This window comes from Phaethon aethereus (assembly GCF_964289735.1).
Source record: "Phaethon aethereus genome assembly, chromosome: 1".
Taxonomy (NCBI): Eukaryota; Metazoa; Chordata; class Aves; order Phaethontiformes; family Phaethontidae; genus Phaethon; species Phaethon aethereus.
Window position 1 is genome coordinate 117,412,049 of NC_138575.1, and position 17,629 is coordinate 117,429,677.

The 17,629-nt window shown below is 44.9% G+C and overlaps 1 protein-coding gene across 2 annotated transcripts; it reads right to left on the minus strand.

Moving 5' to 3' along the window:
• Positions 1-7,985: 7,985 nt before the first annotated feature.
• On the minus strand, positions 7,986-17,337 carry LOC309415389 (cilia- and flagella-associated protein 298-like; the record flags this gene model as incomplete). Of its 2 annotated transcripts, XM_082012902.1 has the most annotated exons (7): positions 7,986-8,096; positions 8,186-8,281; positions 10,470-10,601; positions 11,093-11,251; positions 13,337-13,404; positions 15,213-15,380; positions 17,199-17,337. In XM_082012902.1, the coding sequence occupies 7 exons, from the start codon at positions 17,335-17,337 to the stop codon at positions 7,986-7,988; spliced, it is 873 nt and encodes a 290-aa protein (XP_081869028.1). The 2 variants fall into 2 exon arrangements, with proteins under 2 accessions (XP_081869028.1, XP_081869029.1); XM_082012903.1 differs by lacking the exon at positions 8,186-8,281.
• Between the last annotated feature and the right edge of the window lie 292 nt (positions 17,338-17,629).

Below are 17,629 nucleotides of genomic sequence, written 5' to 3' on the forward strand. Positions count from 1 at the left end.
CATTTCCAGGCTAAGGGCAGAAATACCCGTGAGGAGGGTGCCACAGGGCAGCAGCAACACTGCGGGGAGGGCAGTCAGGGCTAGCAGCAGGCTGAAGTGGCAGCAGTAAAATCCCTGCAGCTGCCCAGAAAAGCCGCCCGAGATGAAAATACTACAACGGAGAGCTTGCAGGGTTTTTGGCCGTAACTTTTAGGTCCATGCTACATGCACGGCTGTGGGAACGGCGTGCCTTTGTACATTATATGAATCGGGGGTTCCACCTGAACTGGCTGCAAGCGCGAGGCTGGTGCGGCTGTTTTAGCTGCCCACTCCTGCCTTTTCAGAGTTTTCCACCAGGAATCCCTGGGTGAGGTTGCAAGAAGCAGTAAATAAATCCTTCCGAAACTCGCACCTTTTACGGGCAGCCGCTCAGGTGCGGCGCCTAACGCTTGCGTGACACCGCGGCCAGAACGCCCTGGCGTCACCCCCGCGATTTCGCGGGCGGCGCCTGCGATGGGCGGCGCGGCGCGCTGGTGCCGGGGGTGGCCGGAGGGGAGGGGGTGGCCGGAGGGGAGGGGGTGGCGGGGAAGGACGGTGCGGGCAGGGCTGGGGTGAGCTGGGGTGAGGGCAGAGCCTGGAGCAACCTGGGAAAGCCAAACCTGGGAAAGCAAAGCCGTACGCGGGCGAGCAAGGAGCGAAGGAGCGAAACCGGGTGTGGAAACCATCCGGTCGGCTTCATCTGCACGCTGGGGAGCGTGAGGGGTGAACGACCAACGCCGGCCTTTTTTGCAAGGCGCACGGCTGAGCGATGGAGAAGCCACGCACGGGCCACGGCAGGGCATTTCACGTCGCCTGTGACGTCATCTGCGGCGGGTTTTCTCGGGCTCCCAAAGCCCACCCAGACCCGGTGAAGCAAACGGGGGTCACTCTCCAGGGAACTTTGGGCTGAGCCCTGCAAAGCACCACTGAGGCTGCTGCTCTCAGAGGAGATGCGGGTTCGGGCGCCAGAAAGCTCAGTTCCAGCGTGGGAGCACGAAAGCGACACGGAGACCCCGCCAAGGAGCGCGGCTCAGCCCCGCTGTCTTCACAGCACACAGAGCCCCGCGCCAGCACGCTGTACTGCCCAGGCTGTGCCCAAAATACCCCGTCTGCTGGTGTGTCACCCCACGGCATCAGCGAGGCTGAGGGTGCTCCCTGCCTTGCTGCAGGGTGAATAGAAGGTGCGGCCCCTGCCAGCCCCCGGGACGGCTGCCCCGCAGCGGTCACCCTTGGCCCAGGTGCTCTGAGCCACCCCTGGCAAACCAGGTCTTCCAGGGATCTCCTGCAGCGTTAGGGGACGGATTTGTTTTCTCATGTTCTCGTTTCTGAAAGAAAGAAAAAAACCCTCCAGCCCCAACGTGTAGCGGGCCCAGTACCGCGGTACTGGACCTTTCTACCAACCAAGTGAAAACTCCTTTTGCAACACCATAGAAAATGGCAGGACTTGCAGTTTGTCGCGGAGAGACAAACCCCAGCTTGACGTTGCGAACAGCTCCGGTGACGTCCTGGTTACAGCCTGGGCAGGCATCGGATGCCGGGAACGTGCCTTCAAACGCACGGCGCGCTTGAGAAGCGCGCATCTGGGGGGGCTTGCGTTCGCGAGCATCCATTAACGGTCCCTGCTGCAGAGGAATTATGGCTGCGTGCCGGCAGCAGGGTGAGCGCTGACGCAGCCCTGTACAGCTCCCCAGACTCTTTTTTTAAGACCGTTGCATTTTTCAGGCCACGTATTTTTAAGACCCGAAGACAGGACGGTAAGGCCCAGTCACTCTTCTCCTGGGGTAGTGAGAGCTTGAACGCATCAGCCAGAGCTCACGCCTTCTTCATGAAATGGAGTCAATCAGCTGGGAGATCAAAACCTGTAGGAAACTTTGGTAGGTGCAGTCATGAGGGGGCTGCCTGTTTTGTTTTTCTTTTGAAAAATCAGGTCCCTGAGCAACATGATCTAGTTTTGGAGCTGGATCTAGTTCAGAACCGGGCCCTGCTCCGAGTGCCTGGTAGGAGCAGCAGCCCTCAAGAGGTCCTCCCCACCTAAATTATTTTATGAGCGTGTGACCAGCTCTAACCACATCTGGAAGCCAGCCTTCGGAGCTGCCACAAGCCTGCTCGCCAGCCTTTTGGTCGCGTTGCAAGTCCAGCACCGTGCCGATCTATCCGCAGCAAAAATTTAAAATGGGGTTCCCAAAAAAGTCCCTCATCAGGAAAGAGGTGAAGTGCCCTTTTCTGCACGAGGGAGGGAGAGGCAGGATGAAAGGAAGCTGCATGCTCACAACGGACCACTGCGCTGGGCACAGTTACGGGCTGAATCCTTAAACCGCAGGAGCCGCCGCTCAAGTGAGAGATGAAGCAGAAGTGGTGTGAAATATCACACCACTTCCACGCTACCGTGAGTGGTAGCTGTCTGCTGATCATCAGGGGGAAAAGGTTCCCACACAACAATTTTTGACTGCCAGATGGTAAGTACTGAGCTGTATTACTCAGACTTTGCTGCGAGCTGCTCTCACAAACATAACCCTTGGAGTAAAACAATAATTACCTTTTCTCTTTTTCGTTAAGGAAATGCCAGATTTCCTATTTTTGCTATGAACTTCCTTGTTCTCAACACAACCCCGCTGTAGCTGCTGTGTGGCCCATATTCACCGGAGCACAGGACGGGGACACGGACAGCCCTCGACACAGGTGGGCAGGCAGGTTTGGGTGAGGCACGGTCGCAGCCCCTGGGCATGCACGCAGCAGGGGCTGGGTGGCAAGGAGGCGGAGCCCACGCATGTCCTGTCACCCAGCGTCTCAAGACAGTGGGCGAGGACGGGAACAGGCGCGAGCTTGTGCTCTTGGTGACCGCCAACTCGTGCGCTTGACTGACGTCAAGCCAGGCAGGAGGATGCAATTCGTTGTGTCTTCCTCCGAGACCAACATGCCAGAGCACGCAGGCTCGGGAGGTCACCAGCAGCTGGGAAGTCCTCCCGTCTGCTGGCAGGGAGACCTTGCTGCCCATGGTGGTGGGTGTCCTCTGCTCTCTGGCCCCATCAGGCCAGACCTTTGCAGGCTCCTGGCTCCCACGATTGTCGATGCTGAGCAGGAGCAAGAGCTGCGCCCCGGTGGGATGTCAGCGCTGCGGAAAGCAGCGGCTCCAGCTCCCTGCGCCCAGCGTGCCCCCACCTCCAGCACGGAGTCGGGGACCGGGTGCTCGCTGCCCGCCCGGGGTCACCTTGGCAGCAAGGGCAGCCGACTGCAGACACCCCCACCTGCAGCCATACGGTTGGCGGGTCCCCTCCTGAATTTTGGAAAACCTGCAACTGAGCACAAGGGTTCGCAGGATGGAGGAGGGGGAATTGAGAAGGGAAATAATCAGGAAATGTCACCGGAGTATTTGAAAACACATTGTCTGTATTTGGCTCACCCTGCTCAAAGATCTTCCAGCACATCAGCTCAATTCCAGTTCCCTGGGCGGCTTTTCCCCGTGACCCTCCCACAGTAAAACGATGCAGGACAATACGTTTGTTGAAGTCAGAAGAACGCACCGGCGGGTGCGGGGCAGGCCTGGAGCTTTTCCCCGTGACCCTCCCACAGTAAAACGATGCAGGACAATACGTTTGTTGAAGTCAGAAGAACGCACCGGCGGGTGCGGGGCAGGCCTGGAGCGGTGAGAGCAGTGGTGTGGGAGCCACATCCACAGACAGCAAAGTGTCTGTGCCTTGCTTGCTCTCACACTCCTGTTCAAGGAAACCTCAATAGCACGTTAAGGACTATTAATGGCATTGGCAACTCTCACAACACATGATATAAATTTCCATTAATCGGGGTGGTGATAATGGCCACAAAATAAACATTTTAGCAATGTTCCGCTGGGCATGTCCTTTGATAGAGAACTGATTTTCCCTCTAGAAGGGCACATCTGCTATCAAAATTCAGAAATAAAAGAGTTTAGAAGAAGGATAAAATACTTTCACAAATTAGCAAACCTACGTGCGGTGTTCCTATCTCGTAACTCTCAAATTGTTTGGATATGTAACTTATCTATAGGCTTTGCTCTGTTCCTGCACTCTTTCATCTTTCTCCAGTAAGTTAATTCAATTTCAGCCGCAAGAAATGAATCCAGCAGATCCAGAGATGCTGTCGTGACAGCTCAGAAGAGCATTGATCCCACAGACTGTTTTCTCAGCTAAAGAAGAAAACAGCCAATTACAGCTGGGAACAGCAGTCAAAGGAACGTAGAATAAAATGGAGTTTCTTCTGTGTTAATTACTTCCTACGCCTGATTTTCCCTCGCTTTTACAGAGGAAAAGGCAGTATTATAAGCACCATAATCAAAGGAACGTCCCCCTCGGAATCCTCCACAGAATGGTAATTTTAAAGTCTCTTTTTCACTGAAACACTAACTTCCACCAGGTTTTGGAAATATAATAAAGCTTCTTAAGCTCCTTTGACCTGTATGCCAGCTGCAGAGAGAACTCTGCTGGGAGGAACGCGCGAGCAATGTGTCAGGGTTTTGTCATGGAAACTTGCGGTCGTGGAAGTGCAGTGGGGTTTAAGGAGCGAGATCTGGGGCGTACAGGTACTTTACCGCTTACATTATTTTCATTTTGTCTCTTCTGCTACTGAGTACTTTCCTGGTATCAAGGACATTAAATCAAATGGCCAAAAGCCAACGATGACTTCAGTTCAGGACTGGGAGCCCACAGAACAAACTCCTCAGAATAATACTGATCTAAGATGAAAGCTCTGTTTGTAAGAGGGATTCAGCTGGATATTTGCAAGCATTCATTATAACTGATCCAAAACATCTGGGAAGCTTCCTGCCAAGGCCACTAAGCTCAGTGCAGTTAGGACAAAGTAACTAAAAAAAAGCTATTTTTGAATGCTGAGGAGCAGGCAAATAACTACCCCCGGGGTGCACAGATGCCAACAAACAAGCGCTGCTAGGTAAGGTCACGTTGCAACCCCTGATCCCGGAGCAGATCTCCAGACCAGGTAGCTTACAGGCAGTCCCTCTTTCGGGAATCTCCCTCCCAGGTTGGCAGGACAAAAACCATGTGGCAGGGCTGGCTGTCCTCAGCTGGCTTGTTAAACAGAAAAGATGAGATTTTGAGAAGAGGAGGCGTTGTCACAAGCAGCAGAGGAAACAAAGTGATCCCTGGTGGAATTAAGTTTGGGAACCGCCAGGTTATAACTCCCTCGTGGATACAAAATGTGCCAGGCTGCCACACAGCTTGCTTTAAAAGCTTATAAACAGGGCTACATTTTTTTTTCTAGCTGCCAAAAGGATGTAAATATTTTAGAACATTGCTGGAAAAGATGACAATAAATGTGCAACAACCCTAAGTCATTAATCTATAAATAGTAATTTGATTTTTTGAAGCATAAATATGTAATTGCCCAAACAAAATAATTACTTTCAAGGCAAAACCTGTTTTGAAATTTGGGCCCTTGGACAGCATTTGTCCACATCCCTGTGAAACCCATGAAGGAGAGCATCACAAGAGAGAGGGGAGGGAGGGAGAGTTTTCATATCTCTAGAAGCCTCCTTAAAAGCCACAGCAATACCTCTGGCAACCTGGGATTCACACTCAGCAGGACTGATCAGGAGCTGGAGCTAGGTGACTAACAGGTTTTATAATAAACAAGTGAATTTTATGATTTTATAATGATTTCACTGAGCGCTGCCAACCTGAGTTATGGATCGAGAACATTCACCATACCACTGTGGGTTGCAATCCCAGTGGTATTAAGCAATTAAGTATTTCCAGATTTTCTTCACTCCACCCTTTGATGACAGCAAAGGACCAAATTAGGAAAAAACCCTTCAGCTATAGGAATGGTTAAAAATCTCCAAAGTTGTACAGAACACTGATTTTCAGCTGACAAAGTGGTAGAACAACGTGTTCTGTTAAGAGACACTCCATTTTCTTGCTACATAGAAATAATTCCAACTACTTTCTAAATAGAAGTATTTTAAGTTTTGCAACTTAGAAAAATCCCATGTACTGATTTTTTTTTTTGGGGGGGGGGTGGTGGTGTAAAAAAACATGTTACTGTAAAGTTGACGTTCAAGAAAAAGTACCAGACAAAACTTTCCTAAAAGTAAAAAAATCAGTGATTGAAGTAAAAACACCATTAATAGATTTGCGAACCTGGAAAGCCACAGCCAGGTATTTTTAGGGGACAGTCAACAACCACAGAATTTACTTCCATGTTGTTGCACTGGCAGGTTTGGCAAGGCAGGAAGCTTCTGGTTGATACCATCTCAGACGTTTGTGTTTTGAAGTGTCTCTGCCACTAAGCCCTCCTGACATGAGGATTAGGGCATGAGTAAGACTAAAAAACTATCAATGAAAAATGTGAAATGCAGGTGTAAGTTCAGACAGCAAACATAACCCATGTGATTTGCAGAGCTGCTGAGCAGCCCTAGCACCACAGTGCTACAACGTGGCACCTGCAAAAAATATTTGACGTTAAAATCTGACATAAACTACGTGCTGATGAGCAACTGCCTCTTCTCAAGACTGATGTAGTTTGCGAACGTGCTCTCGTTTGGCTCAGGTGGAAAGGAAGCACACGTGTGCAGGGGCAACTTAGTGTCCTGATGTCTACTGCAAACAACAAAACCAAGATTCTTAGCTGGCTTGCCTTTCCGTGCTGCAGAACTGAAAAGCTGGGCCTCCTCGGCTCCTTGCTGCGCTCGGGACAACTGTTTTGGGTGTGAATGAAGACATCATTTTACTTGTTGGCTGTGAGTGCCCACATCGGTTCACCTCTTTAAAAGACTCAGTTGTGCCTCATGCAGAATTTTCAGGGCACCCTGGCTTTCCACTGCTCAGCGACCTGACAAGGATGCACATCTGCCTCCACAGAAAAGCACCTCCTTTAAGGACACAGAAATCTAAACATGTAAAACTTGAGCAACTTGTTTCTAAACATTAATTATCTACCTAGATAATTCTAGGGATTTAATTATCCATTAGTCATACAGTATCCCAAATCATAATCCTCCCTTCAAAAACACACACAACATTTGCTTCAAGATAGCATTTCCTTTGTTAGTCTTGGAACTGACTGACGATACATTTTAGAAACAGTAACAGGATCCTAAACACCAAGCATAGAGTGGAAACACTGATAAATTTCATGATTTCTCATTTTAAAACGCTGATTTGTAAGAAACAAAACACTTCCAATCCAGTCATAATTGTATTAGTACTTCCACGTTAAAGACCTTGCCCTATTAAACTTGGTTTTATTGCATCCGACCTACTTGCGAGAGATGCTTACTTCTATGAACAGCTTTCTGTCAAGCTCTATATAAAAGCATCATGGCTACCAGCTTGTTAAACTGAAACAGATCACTAGGTTGGCTTCCAATGTCACAGAAAACTAAAACAAAATAAATAAAACGAAGCATTCAAGAATGATTTTTGTGTTATTTGTGTTTATATAGAAATACTTTCTTTAAACAAATGTGAAGAGGTCATCTAATTTAAAAATGATAGTTTGAAATTAGCTATGTTGAAATGCAAACAAGCATGTAAAAATCACTTGCACCGGATTAGCCTGGGAAAACTGATTTCTTATAAAATAAATTACCTTCTACAGGCTGTACCGTCTAAAAGAAATAGAAGAATCAGGAAGAAAGTATAAAGACCACTCAAAACAATACCAAACATTCTTGTGCATATTTACTAGATATATTAGCTATGAAATAGTTTAATATTTCAATATTCAAATTACAATTTTCTAATAAAGTAACAAACTTCAACAGGTTTGATTCTATTCTTTGAAGAGACAAGTGCTGCTGCAGTTACACAGAAATATAAACAATTTATTGAAAACCTAAGGCTAAAACAGGGATCAGCTACAGAAGTGACAATTTCGGCTTTTGTCAGCAGAATCCACCGCACACAACACAACTCCTCGTTGCAAACAAGTATATCAACCACAGCTTAAAGAGGCAAAAAGGTGTTTGCAGAGCTTCATCTTGGCCCCCATTTGATGTCTTTTACACCATGAAATTGCCTTTTCAAAGCGTGGTTGTCTGCCCACTCAGCGTTTAGAAATGAGTCGTCGTCATCCTCTTCTAGTTTCTGTAAGCAGAACTGACAGGCTAAGAAGGCAGTAATGAATGTAACCTGCGGTTAGTGTCTACAACAGCACAGTAAAAAGACACTGTTACCTTAAGTTCCTCCTGCTTTTTGTAGTAGTACAGCATCATCTGTTTTTGCTCTTCATGACTAATCAGAGGTTCACGCCCTGGAGCTCCTTGTCCTTTCTGAAAGGGAAATCGTACATTTTATTTATGATGGCATTTGCGATACAGAAGAGAAGCTGCTATGCAAAGATAGCAAAATCTTTCTTCAGACAATAGGATTTCTCAAACTCAATGAGGTCCCTCAGGGCAGGAAAATAAATGTTGAGAAACTCCTGCTGCATTCAAGTGAGAACTATTTTTTCATCTCAGCATCTGAATCATGCTGTCAATTTTGCGGACATCAGTGGAAGCTGCAAACAGGGTTGAGTCTATTTTACTTAAACTTCCGCTCTGAAAGACATAATAAATCTCTCTGCTTTAAGGCCATCCTAGATGTCTCAGGATGGGGCCATCCATCTTTAGCTCCCCTGCTAATACAGACTCAAGATGGCATATGACTTAGTAAAGCAGGGAAGGAAGACAGTTACAAAAACACTACAAATAAAAGAAATTTTATTTGTTACTAAAAATAAAGGAATTTTTTTTCCCAGGCAACTGTATTCATGGAAGAAATTGTGTGTACAGCAGAAAATAGCTGATGACGGCTATTGTCAACAATAGCAAACAGAACAGTTTGAATGGAGGTGGTGAATGCTCTCTGGAACGAAAAGGGTCTGAGGTGGTTTAAATTAGCTCTCCAACTCAAGAGTGCAGGCATCCCTGCATCTGTTTGTCAGACAGAAAGCCACTGTACTACTACGCATTCTCTGAAGAGGTCCATCAACTAATTAAACAGTACGATGGCTTTCCTGGGAGCCTACGCTCCCAGGAGTTGAGTTGTTGCACAATTTTTCAGTCACCCTGATAGGAAAGAGAGAGCAATTCTGGTCTGACAAACACCTAAATCACTTGACTTATCTTTTAAGAATTCTATTGCAGACACCTGCAGATAGTAACAACTGCCATAAACATTAATGCTTTCTGCGGCAGAGAAGCTCTCGCTGACACGGAAGTGAAATGCTGCTCCAGAATAATTCTGAGCTAAGTACTCCGAGATATTCACAAAAGCATCCTTTGAATGTGGTATTTTTATATACACACACACACACATATATACACACACAAACAGGGTGAGCAACTTCTGACAAAGCTCTGAAAATTAATTGAAACACTAAACATTCTTCCCTTGAATATGGCATTCTCACCAGAGATGAACACAACTGCACAGTTAGTACAAAATCACTTTGTCCAAAAAAATAATGAACAGTCCCAGCAGCTTGGTGCTAATTCTGATATTGCAAGAACATGACCATTGCGTCAGACACCAGTATACACTTAACGACTGGCTTTTGCCGAAGCATAAGGTCTATAAAACTGAGGAGCAGCAGGAGATCTTTGCCTCATTTTAGCTCATTACTCCAGAGGATGACCCAGACCTGTGTTCACAATTAATACAGAAGGCTTCATCCGCTTCACCACATCTGACAACCGGAAAGTCTCATTTCTTTAAAAAAATTTCATCGGGGAGCTTTAGGTGAGCTGGAGCCAACAGTGCAAGTGGGTGGTGCAGGCCCAGCAGCTTGTTCTTCCTTCTAGCACTCAGCGAGTTCTCGCTGAACACTTCTGGAGAGCGTAAGTTCAGGCTCTTCCACAACCCGTGTCCTCTCAAAGAAAACGCATGTCCACATTTCCAAGGCAACTGAGACAGTTTGAGGACCTGCCATCAAAAAACTTGGGACATCACAGGCAGGAAACTACTGAGTTACAGGCACTGTCTTTCAGACACAGAACAGACTGAAACGAGGATGAGAGGTATCCACACCACATAATGTGCAGAACATTAAAACTGTTCTCTAAAGGCCAGAATATGGAGACAAAAACATTCACAAGTACCATTAGGAAAACTGGGCAGATTGAATGGCTGGGTCTGTTCAGTGCTCTGCACTGAGGTGCAACTGAGAGCCAGCTGAGTTTTTTTAAACTTTTCAGTTTGTATTTCATCTATTTTTAAACACCTCTTTGCCATACTTTAGAAAAGTGCTAGGGAACAAGTAACAGCAACTACAGTATTTAACTGACAGGCAAAGGAACTACTAAAGAAAAACTTAGAATATAATAAATTATAATCTTAAAATAGATGTACAGTTTTAAGACACTCAAGCCGGAACTAATCTAATCCATTTTATACACCTACGGACAATTCTCTTCCACGGAGAATTAGACAGCCAGAGGTGAATAACTTGTAAAGAGATCTCCCAGCAGTCCTTACTTTCTGTATCTTGACAATGATGGTTGTTTTCTCATTTTTGCCTACATAGTCAGAGAGCAATTTTGTTTCTTTCAACTCCTTTCCTGCCCACCACAATTGTGCTTCTGATTCTTCTATAACTTCAAGTCCAGCCTGTGACAAATAAACAAACAAGATGAAGTGTTGGGGAGGTGTTGGGTTTTGCTTTTTTTCAAAACCAGAAAAATCTTCTGGGAAAATCCTACTGGAATTCCTAACAGAAAGGCCAGTGTAATTTTACACTATACTTGTGCTAAGTCTTTCTCTTCATACTAATCTACAGCATTTTCATTCATATTCCATTCAATATTGATCTAACATAAACACTTGGGGCAATAAATTCTCAATAGTAGCATTAGAAAGAACGACAAGCTAATTAAAATGAGTCCCAGACTTACTTTAGCTTTGTATGTAACATTTAAAATAAACTTCATTCATCTTATTTCTAGTTAAGCTATTGGTGTGCTTTTACACAAACTATCAGACAAAACTATTAAACAAATCTTGTCATGCAAATGAAAACAATCTTCCTTGATGAAATGGAGAACAGCATAGCACATATTTAACCCAGGCACTACATATAATCCAAATACATTACTGCATACATGAGTTCCTGACAAGTCTTCTTTATCTTCAAACTCCATCCTGACTGGATCATGTGGAGGCAATCCCATTGGATACACAATCATCACAGCCCCTCGGAGCTGGTCCAATGCGTCTTTCACCATCTCCATATTAACACACACATTGGCCTGAACTTGTTTCTGAAATACAGGCAGGGATCATTGGTAATTTAAAGAAAATATGAAGAAAGACTTTGTTTCGTGGTCAGTTCAAAGGTTCAACAGTGGGATATTTGAGCAAAGCTAACTGGCTGCACGAAGCTACTAGGAACACAAATTTTCTCATTTGAATATTGACTTCTGAATACATCACTACGCTTTTGCCCCCTCCATTTAGCTCGCTTACACTGGGGGCAGGGGGGAGATGATATCTTCACTAAATTGTGTAGGAGGCATACAGGCATTCAAGAAAGTATGCATATGACCACAGAAACTGGATGGGGAGTCTTTCGTTCCAAGTACTTGTGATTCATGAACAAGATTCAAAACAGCAGAATTCAAGTGAGGGCTAGAAAAGTGGCCTAAAACTTGCGGAAAAAAATGGAGCACATGTGAGCAGAAGAGTAAGTTTGGCATATTGCACGGCTTATGCAGAGATCTGCAAGATCAAATACTTGAGATCATTCCAAACCTTACTGCAACGGACAGAGGAAAAACAAGATGCATCTGGAAGAGAAGAAAAAGGTTTTGCTTCTGGATTTAACAGTTCTAATAATTTAAGCAACAAGTTTTATAAAAAAAAGAGTAAGAGAATGTTGCCTCCTTGTGGACATTCTTAAACTAGTAAACTGGCAAGTACAATTGGTTTCTCAAACTCAGATGATCAACTCTTTTTTTTTTTAAAATACACAGGCACATTTCTTCATTTTCATAATTCTAAAGTGATGAACCTAACAAACCATTTCACAAACTATCCTTAACTTCATTCACCAGTGAATGGCAGTAATTTCTGGAGGAACTCAGCATGCAGTGCGGCAATTTTGCTACTTTTTATTGTAAATGACAACATGGTATATAGTTGGAAGTTTCACCCAGGGAGACCTGCAAAGTGGAGATCAGACCTGCAGATATTTTTGACTCAAGAAGTAAAACTACATATTATTCATTTCCTCCCTGGTTAGAATTAGAGTTGATGACATACAATCCAACAGAAAAAAGAAGTCCATCTGGAGAAAATCTTTATAGTCCAGAAGCTTTAATCGGAAACATCTCTCATTTTGCGTAGATTTTGCTATGACTCAGAACAATTTGGCTGAAATCCTGCCTCAATTCAGGAAAGGTTTGCTGCAACTCAGGGCACTGGAAGCACTGCCAGGCAACAGGGCAGCTCTTCTGCTTGCCTCCAGGAGGCCTCTGGAAACACCGAGCTGCTCACTCTAAATGACTGATACCACACTTAGCAACAAAACAGCCAAGAAGGCCAATATAAGTGCACAGGCAACACTAAAAATTGAGTAACATTATCTATTTGCATAAAGCTGTTTTAAAGTTCCACACATACTTATTCCCAGAACTGTAGGGATGGGGAAAAGAAAATTACTTGCAGATGTTTACAAAAAAGCAATGTGGTAATAAATATTACTTAATTTGTGTTTCAAAGTCCTGTGAAAGCTGAGACACAATACAGAGCATATACAGATTTGGTAAAGGGAAGCTGAATAATTGAAACCATAGTTCCAGCAGAGCATACCCTCACACTTATCTTTAAACACACAAACTCACTGGGACTGAGCAGGAGTCCAAGTGCTTGTAAAACTGAGGCCTAATCTAAGAGATTAGAACACATTTTTCTATTAATTATACATAAAACTCAAAAGACAATGTTAATGAGGAAAAGGTAATTTATTCCAGGAACATCATAGAATGTAGTTAATTTTTCACCAGAAAACACGACAAGCATTCACCTAAAGAATGCATCAATACCAAATTAAGAGTGTGTGGATAAAATTAAATGCGATTTAATCATTCAATGTAGTCTTGGCTGCCAGCATTCACTTGGAGTTTAATATCTGATTCCCTAACTTGTTGAACCAGCTTGCCAAAAGCCATTACGAAAATCATTAACAGAAATGTCAGTTTTTATTAGACTGTTCATATCACTTCATGACATTACTCAAAAATTGTTAGGCCTTGCACTGAAAAAAGTCTATTTTTTCTTAAGCTGCCTAACTACATAGCACCTATTAAGAAAGTCCCACATACCACACGCTACTTCAGGAAACTTACCCTAGAGATTAATGCCTTGGCTTCCTCTATTGTCTTCTTTATAACTTGCTGCATTTTTTCATTTGGAGCTAAAAAGAAGAGACGCATATTTAATGGTCTATACTTACTACAAAGAAACCAAGCAAACGGCTTGTCCAAGCTATTCTCTACTGTAAGCAAATGAAACATTGTTAAATCAAGCAAGAGAGACACTACTAAGTTGCAGCCTTTACCAGTTTGATAGTTCATTGTCGTATTTCTTACCAGCTTAAGAAACAACACAGTATTTCTCCTGCGAGAGCCAAACTTACTTTTCCACAAAGACATTTGATTGGTACTTGGAACATCATTTGGGACAAAATTATTGAGTAGAAAGCAACAGCCATAATCTCATACTCACCACAACCAAAACCAAGACTCTTTCCCATGCCGTACTTACGACTACTGTGGGCTGTCCTGGCAGATGTGCATAAAAGCAGACAAGAGCTCAGAGTTTTCTGACTTTTTTCCAATTAAAGTTTCAATCTAACAGCAAATGCAGTTTTGCAAATACAATGTGCATTTTGTATGATAGTTACCTATTTTAACCGTTATAAAAAGCCTCTCCTCAAAAACAAAAATCCAATTAAATTGTACTCATTCACAGTTGAACATTTAAACACGTCATTTGATGCTATTTGGTTTGGCCCACATTTACATGCTGTTCAATACTATAACTTTGTTAATATTACAAAGCTGTCCTCCCGCTAACCAGTAAGTGCCTGTTTACAACTATGAGTGGTACTGTCCTTACATTAATGTTGCTTGCAGATTTTTACTGTAAGGCCCAACACTGCTCACAACCATGCCAAACAAGACAGGCTTTGTCTGCACGCCTGCGTACGAGACGCTCTGCTATTTCTGAGAACATAGTTAGGAGGGAAAACTTTTGGCTATAATATAAGCTCTTAATCAAGTTCAGCAAAGACTTAAATTTGATTGGGCAATGTGTTGTGTTAGAAGAATTATCTTCCCCAATGTAAGACACCTGGAGTAAGCTGTTTGCGTATGACAAGGCTAAGTTATTCAAAGATTCCTCCGTAACTGAGCTGCCCTGCAGTCAACATCTAAAAGGCTGTCGACCCGACAAGGGCTGTTGTGGTGTCAGGACTACAGGGACAGACAGCAAGAAGACAATCGCGGTCTCTTCTGTGCAATCAGTCCTCATGCTCTCGACTCTGAAGTGGCGCTCGATACACATACCGGGTGCTAAGGCAAAACCACTTGGCTGGAGTTGCAGAAGGAAAAAGTGACAGGAGTGAGTTCAGTAAGTCTGAGTCACAGTGAATGAGAAAAAAGGAGAAATATTAGAAAAAAAACCTGTTAATGTCTCTTGGAGCCTCTGGAGAAAAATAGTACAGAAGTATGCATTTACAAATGGGGAGAACAAATTAAAGTGAAACAGTCAAACTTGCTTCTGATAACTGTTTACTTATCTTTGGTGTTTACTTCCAAGTGCTATAGTTGCAAAGTTAAATAATATATGTGCTGAAGAGATATACTACTACTTAGCTTTTAAATCAACATTACACCAGGCTCTAATCCAAGACAGAAGACTTACATATGTAACCAATATTTTAGCTGATCTATTGTGAAAGCAGGCTCTTGAAAGATGTTAACAAATCTATGACTACTTTTAATATAGTTTATTTATAGGATTACTTTTATAATTAGCAAATACACATGAGCCATCTAACATGTTGGCCTGAAATATGTATACTTAGTATCTACTCATTTTCTTTCGTCTTCCAGGACAGTGAGGTAAAAGTAAAAGGTCCAGAATTATGGTTTTCATGTTCCTTATTATATTACAGATTATCTATGTCTGCAGGGAAAGAAACATTTATCATCAATTTACCATGTCCATTTCTTCGCCCAATTTCATCCTTCTTGAAGACACTTCCACCACTTGGTACACACTTTTCTGCCCACTCATCCTTTAACTTCAGTTCTTCGATTTGCTCATCTGTCAGTCCTTGCATATTATAAGGCAAGAAAACACCGTGCTCTGCCAGCTCCTCCATCTCTTTGAAATGTTTAGAGAACAAGATTAAAAATCTGTGTTATTGAGAATGTATCATTTACAAAAGCCTTTCACATTACGTACGTACAGGCAAAACTTACAGCCTTCAGTTTCTAAAGAGCTAAGTACATGGAATAAATAATAAGGTATATACACACAAATACATAGCTATATGTTGCTGTAATTACATTATAATTCATACATTTCACACATATATGCATATAACAAATGACACAGTAATTTATGCCTAATCAAGAAGCAATGGTCCAGCATAATTCTAGCTGAGACAGCAGGGAGGTGTAAATGCTGGTTAGCGATGCACAGTCCCAAGCAGTGAGAACAGACAGGGTGCGGATGCAGTTTCCTAATCCTGCTACCCAGCCTACAGCATCTGATCCACAGCCTGCAAGGTACATTTGCTACTTTCCCCTAGAACAACTTATCCAGCTGTCAGCCCACTTCACAGCACCCTTTCCTTGAAGGCCCTCCAGACTCTTTACAATCACCACATTAATTAGTGTATCCATCTCACAACAGACACACCAGAAGTACTGCAAGTCCCAAGAAAGGGCAATTCTGTTCCTGTGACTGGAAATATAGGCACTCACATGAAAACATAAAGGCTAAGACTACATTAGCAAGTACTGTGGAGCAACAGCAGCCAATCTATAGAAGGAGGGAGTGCTGAAAATATGGCAACAACGGTGTCTGGGTTTTGGAATTTTTTTAAATTTCAGATTAGCTTTAGTACGCCCTCATACACTACACACATATCGGAAGCTGGAGCACATCAGGTGTAGGCAGATTGCACCCTTCAGGTCAGTCTCATCCGAAGGCAATCCCAGCTCATGCGTTCCCAGGCTGATCCACAATGCCAACCAAAGTGGGGTCACCAGGGACCAACAGTAAATATTTTTCAAAAGCCAACTCCTGAATCGGACTAACACACTCATTTAGACACATCCAGGGACTCTCTCTCACATGGCAAGTGGATGCCTCACATCACGCATCCCCCTGGCAACCCACAAACTGCATTCACAGACTGACTGCGTACGCCGCTAGTCACAAAGGATTTAAGCAGCCACTCTGTGTGAGGATATGCTGCAGTTCAGTCGCGCAACGGATGAATTTTCAGCCATGTACAGTGGGAAGCTCAGAGCCGTATGGTCTCCAAAAAATAAGGACTACTAAAACACCAGAAGGTGGAAATTTACACACAGTTTGGTATTTTTGGTGGATACTTCACTGCCAGGCCTGGGCAGGCTGCACGTCAAATCCTGTGTTCAGTTTTGGGCCCCTCACTACAAGAAGGATGTTGAGGTGCTGCAGTGTGTCCAGAGAAGGGCAACGAAGCTGGTGAGGGGTCTGGAGAACAAGTCTTGTGAGGAGCAGCTGAGGGAACTGGGGTTGCTCAGTCTGGAGAAGAGGAAGCTTATCTCTCCCTATAACTACCTGAAAGGGGGTTGTGGCGAGGTGGGTGTTGGTCTCCTCCCAAGTAACAAGCAATAGAATGAGAGGAAACGGCCTCAATTGCACCAGGGGAGGTTTAAATTGGATATCAGGAAATACTTCTTTACTGAAAGTGTGGTCAAGCATTGGAACAGGCTGCCCAGGGGGGTGGTGGAGTCACCATCACTGGAGATGTTCAAGAAACGTGTAGACGTGGCACTTTGGGACATGGTTTAGTGGGTATGGCGGTGTTGGGCTGACGGTTGGACTTGATGATCTCAGAGGTCCTTTCCAACCTTAACGATTCTATGATTCTAAGTGAAAGCGGAAGGCGGCGAGCCCACCCCTACGTACGGGGGGAGAGGCCGGTACCTGAGCAGAGGCGCTGCACCTTCAGCCTCCCGTTGTAGATGCGGGCGACGAGGGCGGCCAGGTCGGCCAGGCGGACGCTGCCGGCCGCCTCCAGCAGGAATTGGCTCTCGTCGCCGCGCTTCACGTGCAGCCGCACCATTCCGCCTGCGTGGGGAGAGGCGGAGGCGGCCGTTAGTGCCGTTGCAGCCGCTGCCCCTCTCCCTTCCCTCCCCAGCAACGGATCCGCGTCCCTGGATACCGGCGGCGGGAAGGCACCGCGGGGGGAAAAGGCCGCGCCCGGCGCTTCCTGGCCATCCCGAGGGCGCGGGCGCCGCCCACGCCGGTACCAGCCGCCCCCTCTCGCACCCGCCCGAACGCCCACCAGAGCGGCGAGCAACCGGTACCTCCCAGCGGCGCCGGCCCAGTCCTGCGGCCCGTGGGCGCTTCCGCTT